A 12,124-nucleotide genomic window follows, 5' to 3' on the forward strand; every position below is an offset into this window, starting at 1 on the left:
TTACTGTTTTTGGCATATCGAATATGCCACGTGGAGCTTGCCAGGCTCTGCCGTGTGGGCGGGTTACTCTCTCAGTAGCTTGCCAGGCTCTCTGAGAGGGATGGAGGAATCCAACCAGGTCATCTGCGTGCAAAGTAAATGCCCTACCCTCTGTGCTATTGCTCCAGCCCTATGATATAAAAATCTCAATTTTAAAAATAAATTAAGCCCAAAAATTAAGGCCTTAATACTGATCTTATCATGAAACTCTAGATTTTCTGATGTTAAAGATTTGCCTCTAGGGGTTGGAGAGATAGCACAGTACTTATGGCTGTCTCAGGTTTGATCACCATATTCTAGCTGCTTTTTAAAGAAAAGGAAAATTTTGAAATGAAGCTCGACTTTTTGTAAGATTTAATTTAGCCTGAAGTGCCTCAAGAAATTAGAACCTCATGAGTACATAATCTCGTAACAATATCTACAATATGCCTTGCTCATGGTAGACAACAAACAAATGTTTATTAATCAAACAAATAAAGACTGTCATCTTTTTAAAAAGTAACTGAGATGCTTATCTTGATGAGGTATAAACTGTTTCTGAATTATTTAATATTGCTGCTCTTTGAGTATTTCATGGAAAAAGACTTTTTTTGCATCAGATTTTCTTCTAATCCAATGATTATAGAGTTTCTTGAATATTTTTGCATTTCTCACCCCCCCCCCCCCTTGATTCAAAGTACAACTCAAAAGTTTCTATTTAATTAAATTTGAATGACATTTGAGTTACTTTAAAGGTCCTCCCGTTGATCATCGATTTGCTCGAGCGGGCCCAGTAACGTCTCCATTGGAGACTTTGTTGTTACTGTGTCTGGCATATCGAATACTCTCGGTAGCTTGCCGGGCTCTCCGAGAGGGGCGGAGGAATCGAACTCGGGTCGGCCATGTTGGCTGCGTGCAAGGCAGACGCCCTACCCGCTGCGCTATTTTTAGAGAACTCTGAGAACATAGTGTTCTATAGCAAGTGACTTTTGTCTAAAGAGGTCACGGGCAACAAAAAGAACCAGGTTTATATACTTACTATTTTAGTGAGTCATAGTGTACATTAATTTTGTAGAAACAAGTTATAACAGCTTTCAAATGAGCGATAGTGTTAGTTTTTGTTTTTTAAAAAAATTCCAAGGTGACTTAAATATCGCTAAGTCATCAAATTGAATGAGCCAAACCTGAGGCCCCTTGGTAATAAATTTAAGGAAGCTGTGCAATTAAGAAGTTTTGGAAAGGCTGAGAGAAGTAGTATAGGAGCTTATGTTGCACATGATCGATCTTGGTTCAGTTCCAGACACCACTTATATTCCCCTTAGAAGTGCGAGCAGTGATCCCTGAGCACAGAACCTGAGTACTGCTGAGGGTAGCTGAGAACCTGAAGGGAAGGAAGGAGGGAGGGAGGGAGGGAGGGAGAAGATCCAGCTCATAGGACAGACATTGTCTAGAGATAATTAACAAATGACCTCACAAGACCCAGCAATGAGACCACCTGAGCCTAAAGGCCCCATCCTTGATAGTGCCATAGCAGTAACACAGACCTATGCAGTGACCCCAGAGTCAAGGCCGTGTAGGAAAGACTTAAGTTTGCAATCCGTGTGCCCAGCAAATTGAACCAGGCTATTTTGGAGAATCCCTGCACCTATCCTTGGGTATGTAATCTCTATTTTACTTGACGGTGCTTTCCTTTCTCTGGAAAAGCCCAAGTTCTTTGAACTTGTAATTTCCCTTTATAAAACTCTTTGACTTCATCCCCCACCCTCCCACACACACACACAAATTAATTTCTGCCGCAAAAAGCCCTGAACAACAAGTGGAGGTTATCATGGGCCTCTCCTTTTCCTGCACAGAACTTAAATTCATGTCAGTCTGAGAAATTGCTTCTTCTGAAATACAGGTGATTCAGAGACTGGCACACATCAAGAACAATGAACACTGCTGCAGATGCAGAGAGAAAGGGACTCACATTTATAGCTGGTGGGAATGCCGACTGGTCCAGCCTTTCTTCCTCGAAAAGCTAGAAATTGAACTTCTGTATGAACCAGCAGTGCAAACTCCTGCGAATATACACCAGTGCCCCCGAACACACAATGCAGAAAGCCATCTGCACTTCTATGTTCATTGCAGCACTATCCACAATAGACAGATTCTGTAAACAACTCAGCTACCCAAGAACAGATGAATGGATAAAGAAACTATGGTAGTCTACACAGTGAAACACTACATGGCTCTTAGGAAAATGAAGCCATAAAATTTGCTTATACATGGATGGACATGGACAATATCATGCTGAGTGAAATGAGTCAGAGGGAGAGGAACATAGAATAATTGCTTGCATTTGCAAGATAAAAAAGTATGTATGTACGTAATACCCAAGGGTCCAGAGAACTAGTCTGTGGTAGGAAGCATCCACCAAAGAGGAGGGGGAGTACAGTTGGCGGGGGGGGGGGGACCACTATGACAATGAAAGTTGGAAGTAACCACTCTGGACACAAACTGAGTGCTGAAAGGAGGGAAAGTGATATTCATAATACACTTTCAGTAACAGTATTATAAACCACAGTGCATAAACAGAAAGTTAGAAAGAGAAGAAAAGTGTCTGCCATAGAGGCAGGCCTCAGAGGGCCAAGCAGGCAAGGTGGACAGGAGGGAAACTGAGGACTTGGTGGTGGGAAATATGCACAGTGAAGGGATGGGTGTTGAAACATTGTATGATTGAAACTGGATCATAAACTTTGTAACTCTATATCTGATGGATAATTTAATGAAAAAATGAAATACTTTCAAAGATTTTTTTAATGACTTAAAAAAAAGCAGGTTTTTTTTTTTTGACTATACAGATCAAGAGGGTCATCTAATCTAGCAGCCTGCCAGATGCCTTAGGCAGCCTCGCAGAACCTTAATCCTTAATGTCCACGCTATATAGAAGCTTGAGCAGACTGACCTCTCTGGACATACACCCTACTGATTGCATCATTGTGAGCTAGCCTGAGAAGAGGAAAAACTATCTTGTCACTTCCTCTGCTGACACTCTGGCTCCCCCAGCATCCCCAACTGGCAGCAAATTCAAACACATTATAAGAGAACCCACCCACAGGATCAGAACTTTCTGAGAGACCAGCACTCCTCAGGGTAGCTTCCTTCTAGTTTTATTTCTCTTCCTCAGATGATTAGCTCATTTTTTAAAAAATTAAACCCTGCTGGTGTCCGGTCTCCCCTGGACCAAACTACCCTATGTCCAACCTGAGAAGTTTTAAATCTCATGGAACTTTTCTTCACTTCCACAATTATTTGATACCCTGTATGCAATTGAGTAGCTTTGAATGTTTACGTTCCTTCTCTCATCCCAAACTATTTGGAACAGTTAGTATCTGTATTACTCCTCTTGTCTTTAGGCCCTCATTTCCTGTGTCACACTACTCAAGGCTCACTTAGAGTCTAATATACTAATAAACTAACTTTGTCTTTTAGTTGGTCTTCTCTATATTCGTGGCCTGGTATTGGGGTCTAATATCACCTTCTCTCCCTTAAGCTCTGTGGTTCCATTTGTCTTCTCTTAACATTAATACCCCTGGAGAAACACTTGCTGGTTATCAGAAACAGTGTTTATCAGCAAGCTTCTGCAGCTAGCACCTGCCATTTGCTTGACCTGTTACATCCTTCACATTTTCTTTTTCTGGTCACCTTTAAAAATATTCTTCCTTTAGTGATAAATCCTTGACGGCGAGGTCTGTTTCCTTACTCAGTTTCTTTTTTGTTTGTTTTTGCTTTGGGTCCACATCTGGGATGCTCAGCATTTACTCCTGGCTCTGCACTCAATAAGTGTTCCTGGTGGGACTCTGGGAACCACATGAGGTGCTTGGGGTCAAATCCTGTGCAAGGGAAGCATCCTATCCATTAGGGAAGCATCCTATCCATTGTACTGTCTTTTCAGCCCCGTGTGTCTGCTCACTTTCTAATATAGGCTAGATCAGTGCCCCAAAACAGGCAGTGCTTTTGCCTCCAATAGTACCTTGTGTGTAACTGTAGGTGTGTGTTTATGTGTGTTTGGCAGGGGGAGCAGAGGAGGGTGGATGGTAAGGAGGTGGTAGTGAAGGGGAAGCATTTTCTCTTTGTTTGCTTAAAGAAGGCAGAATTCCACTGAGTGATTTTTTTTTTTTTCTGAAAGGGGGTGGTAGGCTACATAAGTTAGGGAACCTCTGACTAGATGAATGCCAGACTTAGTACCACTATGCCTATGTAAATGTGTGAGTGGGATTGAATTTAATCCTCATTATTGTTGTTTTCATTCAATGCAAGCTCCTTGATTTCCTCCATTCACCTCCCTTCCTCCTTCCTTTCACTATTAACATCCCTTGTTTGTGACTCATTATCTTTCTAAAAAAGCTCAGCCCCACCCTGACACAAGAAACCCCAAACCCTGTAACTTCCCACTTCTTTTTTTTTCCCTTTTGCTTTTTGGGTCACGCCTGGCATTGCACAGGGGTTACTCCTGGCTCTGCACTCAGGAATCACCCCTCGCGGTGCTCAGGGGACCATATGGGATGCTGGGAATCGAATCTGAGTTGGCTGAGTGCAAGGCAAACATCCTACCCATTGTGCTATCCCTCCAGCCTCTACTTCCCACTTCTTGCAGAATCCATTTCTCATTCAGTTTCCTTTACCACCCCTGTGGTCAGTGTTCTCTCAGCCCCTGCCTAGCCCTCCCACTGCATCCTACTTTCCCTCTGCCCATCTTGCAGATGCCAAACCAACCTCTTACCTCTTCCTTTATCACACTGCACAGCCTATGATCTCTGTGGTTTTATTTGTACCATAGCATCCAGGTATTTCTTCCCTGGTGAACTAAAAACCAAAATATCCCCTGATCCCATCACAATTCATTTTGTGTTATGTATTTTCTATGGTCTGTAGCTTTCTAATCTCCTCCTCCACTTCAGTGATATATCACAGTCTGCTTTGTGCTATAGCCCTTAGTTTTTGCTGTGTGTTTGCATATTTGAACTCTAGTGAATTCCATACTTCTTAAAATGAGAGCTAAACTGTTACAACCTTGAAAGATAGATGAGCTAACTCAGTGCTATTCAGTCAGTAGAGAAAGAGCATGTGCTTGGTTTAATTCTCAATCATGCCACATGCCACAGACAGTTATGTAACACTTTCTTCCCAGTTTCTCATCCAGGGCTGGAGCAATAGCACAGCGGTAGGGCATTTGCCTTGCAGGTAGCCAGCCCTGCCCAGCCGGGTTCAATTCCTCCGCCCTTCTAGGAGAGCCTGGCAAGCTACTGAGAGTATCTCGCCCATGCAGCAAAGCCTGGCAAGCTACTCATGACGTATTCGATATGCCAAACACAGTAACAACAAGTCTCAAAATGGAGACGTTACTGGGCCTGCTGGAGCAAATCGATGAACAACGGGAGGACAATGTTTGTTTGTTTGTTTGTTCTCCTCTTGTAAATGGAAGATCAGAATATCAAATTCTCATTAATATTGTGTAGATTAAATGAAACAATATATGTAAGTAGCTTAGTGCTTTGGACCATGGCAGAAAAGCAATAAGTTTTTTTTTAATTTTTAAATTATTTTTTATTGCTATCACAGGTTCTATAGTAAATATTCACAATTAGAGAAAGATATTATTTTGCTGGTGGCTGGAGCGATAGCACAGCAGGTAGGGCGTTTGCCTTGCACGCAGCCAACATGGCCGACCCGAGTTCGATTCCTCCGCCCCTCTCGGAGAGCCCAGCAAGCTACCGAGAGTATTCGATATGCCAGACACAGTAACAACAAAGTCTCCAATGGAGACGTTACTGGGCCCGCTCGAGCAAATCGACGATCAACAGGAGGGCCTTTACCTTTACCTATTATTTTGCTTACCTTATAGCTCTTAATGGTTTTCATGCAATTGTATTGATTATTTCTAGCTGAACATAACTGAAGTTAGATATTGTCTATTAGCTTTGCTGTTAAATATGGTCTTTTGTTATCTTACAAACTTTTATTATTTATTCTGGTGTTACAACATTTTCCTGGCAAAACGGCTGCTTGCTTCTTGAGTTTTTCCATGAATAGTGGGCCAAATTGCTTCCAGTATTTGTTCAAGGAATTATTTAAGCTTAAATCCTTTTTAACTCACATCTTTTCTTGCTGTTGTGTAGGAGAGAAGATGAATGGAATTTCACACTTTTAGAGTCATTTAAATCTGTTCTTTGGGTGAGAATGACAAAGAAACATTTGAAGAACTTCTTTGGACTGCCAGATTTCTAACACAGCTCACTCTCAGTTAACTTTTGGTCATTGTATATATTCAGAGCCTTTTGACACTGTTGAATAGAGTTCTATAATACATTGCTAACACATAAGGCAACTAAGGGAATATACATCTAGTAAGATTTTCCTTAATACATTGTTAGAAGATATATTAAATATTCTGACTGCAAATGTTTTTTTATCAGTTTCTTTGAATTAAAATTATTGGAAGAAAGCATTCAGTATGGGGAAATGACTACTGTATATTTCATCCTTTCCAAATTAAAATAATGATGATACCATCAAAGAAAGCAAAGGGTATAGTGATAAAAATAATAAATGATTAATATAAATAATATCCATTCATTTCTCCACAGATAATTTACTAAGAAGTAGTACTAGATGGGCCAGAAAGACAGTGTAGAGATGTAGGCACTCACCTTGCATGCATTCAATTCTTTTTCAATACCAGTACCACATGTGGTACCCAGGAGTGACCCCTGAGCCAGTGTTAAGGCCTGGTACTGCCAGTGTAGCCCAGAAACAAATAAAACATTAGAAATGGTACTAGACATCAACTTGGCCCCTAGGTCCAGGAAAAATGGAAAGATCCCAGAAACCAAAATACTGGAAGAGAGGCTGTGAGCTTCAGTTCACAAACTAATGATGTTTCTGGTAGTTCTTGGGATAAAATCCGGCACCATACAATACAGTTAATGTTGAGTGTCTCATACAATTTTCACTAAAATCTCAATGAGATGTGCAGATTCATATTCATTTTAAGGATAGGGAAACTAGAGGTGTGGGGGCCAGGAGTTGGTTCAGTGGCAAAAGTAGCCACTGGACAAGCCTAAGATTGTGAGTTACTTGAAAGTGTCAAGTGTGATCCTGGCAACTCTGTTGCTTGTGATCCCTGATACTGTGGTTGTTTCAGTTTGCACTGCAGCCAGGTCGGAGTGTGTGAGCACGGCGTCTAAAAGGGAATGATTCTCTTGGAGTACTGCAACTGCAAGAAAGATGGGTGAGCACTTTGTCCAGGAGTGTAATCCTCTCATCACATGTGTGTGAGCACCACAACCTTTTGTGTGACTACTACAAAAAAGCATGTGCTGCACCCCAGGTCATCGTAGAAACACCAACATAGGGAAAGTGAGGGTGTGTGCGGAGGAAAGAAGCAAGTTCTTTAGTTTTACCCATCGTTATGTCGTTTGGAAAAGATAATTGTCCCTTAACTGAGGTCAGTCTAGCCTGTTGCCAGACTCAGTCCCCATGTTCTGCTGGTAAAAGGAACAAAACACAAAATGAACATCCCAAGTAGATCTGCTTCAGATTCCTCAGATTTGGGGACTGCAGCAATAATACAGCAGGTAGGACATTTGCCTTGCACATGGCCGACCCGGATTTGATTCCCAGCATCCCATATGGCCCCTGGATGACCGCCAGGAGTAATTCCTGAGTGCATAGCCACAAGCCCTGAGCATCTCCGGGTGTGACCCAAAAAGCAAATAAAAAAAAAAAAAAAAACCAAAAAACACCAATCTAAATTCCTAAGATACTGAGATTACATGTAATAAAGAAAGTACACAACATAGGCGGGGATGCAGGCGAGTTCCTGAGAATGTGGAAATCACCCCTAGAGTAGGAGAGTGGACACTTCATTGAGAGGTGCGTGCCCTTTCCTCTCAAGGGTTAGTTTACATAGAGTGCAGTTTTCTCAGACTACCCCCTCCCCCCAAGGTGTGTTGCTAGGATGGTTGCCAAACTGGAGAGTGTAGATGGCCTTTGAATTTTTCTCGAGTGCCCTTTGTGCTGGTGACTATCATCTGCATCTTCTTTTCTGGTTCCTTCCAAGGTCCTGTGTTTGTAAGTCCTCATGCCTTTTGAACTATTTTAGGTTAAATACTGTTTTTCTCCCGTAAGCAAGCATTATAGCATCTCCCCCCTCCCCCCAAATCTCCAATCTCCCTACACAACTGTTTGAAAGTAAAATAAGAACTGTCACTGTCCTCCCATTGTTCATTGATTTTCTCAAGTGGGCCCAGTAACGTCTCCATTGTGAGACTTGGTTGTTACTGTGTTTGGCATATCGAATACGTCACAGGTAGCTTGCCAGGCTTTGCTGTGCGGGCAAGATACTTTCGGTAGCTTGCCGGACTCTCCGAGAGGGGGCAGAAGAATCGAACTCGGTTCGGCCATGTTGGCTGCATGCAAGGCAAACGTCCTACCTGCTGTGCTGTCCCCATTGGCAATACAAAATATTGGTATGGTACCAAATATTTATTCTTGGGGAATCAAAAGCACATGGGGCTGATGAAACAAGGATAGAGTGGTAGATTTCCACATGGGAAAAAAGAAGCTCAAATACCTATGGGAAGCACAGTAACTTTTTATTGATGCTGAGACATAGATTTTCACATTTAACATCTCTCAAATCAGGATACTTCTCATTCATATATTTTCTGTCACACGTAAGTCACACAATAGTGATGATATATAATGACTCCTTGATCTTGGAGAGTTCCAGCATAATGATTTCCAATTTCCAAGCACTCAAAGGCCTGGGGTTAGAAACCTGGATTTGATGTTGTTTTCTTTGAAAGCAACAAGCAGGATTAGTTGGAGGATTAGAAGTGGGGGAGCAGGTTGAGCCTGTGAAGCTAGTGGAATAGTGGAATGGTTCATTTACCATAATGACAATGGTTCTGTACCTTACCCACACTGGGACTTTGTCCAGAGGAGAGTTATAGATAGAGGTATAGATATAGATAGGTATAGATATAGATATAGATAGGTAGAGATAGAGATAGAGATAGAGGTATAGATAGCCACGCCATCCAGGAAAAGGCTGGACAAAAATAAAATCTGGATAAAACTGTGATAAAGATTGGGATGTTAGGAGATGCACAAAAACTGTGTACGTAGCACAAAGACGGGGGCCAGCACCTACACTAAAATGTTTCTGTTGTCTTCCTGGATTTTGTTTACTGAACAAAACCAAGCTCGACACTACTTAGATTCCTGACCAGAAGGCTGGGGAAAGTATCATTTTTTTTACCCACAACCCTTTTATAATTATTGTTGTTATTATTATATATTTATTATAATTTGGTTTAGGGCCATACCCAGTGGTGCCCAGGAGCTACTATTTCTGGGTTAGTGCTTAGGGATCACTCCAGGTTGTTTTCCAAAGGACTATGCCATGCCTGAGGTTGAAATAGGAAGGAAGTCCCATCCTCAGAGCATGCACTCCAGTCTTCCTTGAGCTATTACCTAGGTAAAATGGTCCCTTTAATATCTTCTGTTATTTTCCCTTTGATAAAAGCTGCTTGCTTTTATTATTAAAAAAAAAAAAAGGAAATTGGCTTTGGATTAGAAAATACTGTATTATAGATAATGCTGAAGGGTCTGCATTAATAAAAGTAAAGATTGTGATAAAAATCTCCACGGATGTAAAATCACCTGAAATGTCACAGGACATTCATATAATACAATGAATACAAATAAGTGTTAACTCATTATTGAAAAAAAGTATAAAGTCCTGTAGAAAGCAGGAATAAACTGTTATTTTCTTAATTTACTAGCGAGCAGCCATAAGTGATTACCCTTTTTATTTTTATTTTCATTTTTGCGGGGGGTCACACCCAGCGATGCACAGGGGTTACTCCTGGCTCTGCACTCAGGAATTACTCCTGGTGGTGCTCAGGGAACCATACGGGATGCTGGGAATTGAACCCAGGTCGGCCGCGTGCAAGGCAGATGCCCCACCCGCTATGCTATCACTCTAGCCCCACACATGACCTTTTTAAAACCGGAGAGATACTGTCATTTCTGTTCAGATCTTTCTGGCATTGAAGTCTTTTCACAGAATCTCATTAATAAGTACATGAACTTTGCCATAGGTTGCATGATTGAGTCAGATTTGGTTAAACCTGCACTCTGGTTAACTTTCTGTCTAACCCAGTGGTCTTTCCTGAGACATCTCTCCTTCCTCTCTCCCTTAACACGCAGGTTGGCAATGTGCAAGACTAGTGCCTGCCCGCCTCACTATTGCTCTGGCCCCCCGCCCCTTTTTAAAGGTCTGTAAACTACCTTGGACTACCAGGCATGATCCTACCTTGAACCTGTTGCATTTTTTTCCTCAGGAATGCTTCCTTTTTTACCAATAATCCCTTGGGACTACCTCAGATATTGATGAAAATGGCGCTTCTTTCAGTTCTATCTAGTAACCATCTAAAATTGCATCTTGCTCAACATCCCTATTGTTATTTCTTCTTCATTTTTTAAAATATTTGTTTTCAGTGGATAATTAGTATTTTTTCTGCCTATGAGGGTTTGTCTCAATAGAATATAGGCTCTTATAAGAACAGAAAGTTTGGCCTGCTGTCTTTACTTAAGAATCTCCTAATTCTGGAATACCTGGGTTAGAGAAGACATTTAATAAATATTTGAATAACTGTATATAAGGTCATGTATCTATTAACATTTATATGAGCATTAATATGTAAAATACAAAACAAATTGATGGGTTCTATATTCAAAGGTCTCTTGGTCAGGTGAAGTTCTATTTAATAGTATAAATATATTACACCAAGCCTATTTTGTAGCATATGGACTATGTCTCACATGTTTTGAGATAAAACCTTTCTCTAGTCTCAGGTATCTGGCTAAAATTTTGCAAGATAACTCTCTGGGCTTCAAGTTCAACTACATAGATTGAATGGGTATTACAGTATCTTAGTTAATTGAGCATTCTTTAAAACAGTTCAAGACGACTGTCACATAACCATATCTTTGAATATATATCACAAACAATATTGGTTATGTAATATTACAAAAGAATTTCAAAATAATCTGTAGTTGAATTTTCCTTTGTTTTATAAACAGTGAATCTAAAGCCAAGGGTTTGAAAAAGTTAGCCAAGTGCAAATTGGTTACAGACGCTGGAACTCCAACATCCTGACTGAATTTAGTGTTTTTCTTCTTTTCATTACTTGGTACACATAGTAAACACTGATGATCTTTCTGTAAATAAAGAATAATTCTTAAGAATTTTGATAGAAAGTTTGGCTAAAATACTTTGAGTTCGAGTGGTAGCAAGAATACAATATATATCAATATATTCCTCTTTGTGATTAAATTCAGCTTACAGAAGAGATTGGAAAACTTGAAGATAAAGTGGAATGTGCCAATAATGCTCTGAAGGCAGATTGGGAAAGATGGAAACGAAATATGCAAAATGATATCAAGTCAGCATTTACAGACATGGCGGAGGAGAATATCCATTATTACGAACAGGTAATTCATGATATTTATTTTTCAGAAGTTTTCTTTTCTTTCTGTTTAAAACAATCTACTAAGTAACCAAATGTCCTGAATCTATTAAGGAACCAAATGTCCTATTAAAAGCAGCATTCGCACTTCAGTGCCAAAGTGGTTGCTAGTTAACGGAAACATACTACACTTAGTTCACTGAAACAGATGTGCTTATACAGAGCAGCAGTGTGCATTTCTTCTTACACAGTGTGTAATTTCCTTATTTTAGCTGAGCTTTATGTAAGAAAGAATTATGAGACATGTTTTTTTGTTTATTTTCCTCCTAGGATTCAAACTCTCCAAAAGTGCTCAGTAATGCTTCTTAACAATTATTCTATCTCACTTCTTTCTTGTCTCCCGTTTTTATTGCGGTAACTGGTTAGCAATGGTAAGGAAAGAAACAAACGCTCAAAGAGCAGAAAATCTACAACCTAAGAAAGACCTTGGTTTCTTCTCTAACTATTCAAACAATAAAGGAGCATGAAGTTTCATAGTAACAGGGTAGGGCATTTGCCTTGCAAGCAGCCAACCCGGCTGACCT

The 12,124-nt window shown here is 40.5% G+C and overlaps 1 protein-coding gene across 2 annotated transcripts in view; it reads left to right on the top strand.

Moving 5' to 3' along the window:
- Positions 1-12,124, top strand: part of SNX7 (sorting nexin 7) — a 106,390-nt gene that overhangs the window by 68,356 nt on the left and 25,910 nt on the right. For both annotated transcript variants that reach the window (XM_056139146.1, XM_056139147.1), the window contains exon 8: positions 11,413-11,565. In XM_056139146.1, the coding sequence (XP_055995121.1) occupies positions 11,413-11,565 (153 nt within the window). The remainder of the gene's footprint in view (positions 1-11,412; positions 11,566-12,124) is intronic.

This window comes from Sorex fumeus, unplaced genomic scaffold (genome assembly GCF_029834395.1).
Source record: "Sorex fumeus unplaced genomic scaffold, SorFum_2.1 ptg000131l, whole genome shotgun sequence".
Classification (NCBI taxonomy): Eukaryota; Metazoa; Chordata; class Mammalia; order Eulipotyphla; family Soricidae; genus Sorex; species Sorex fumeus.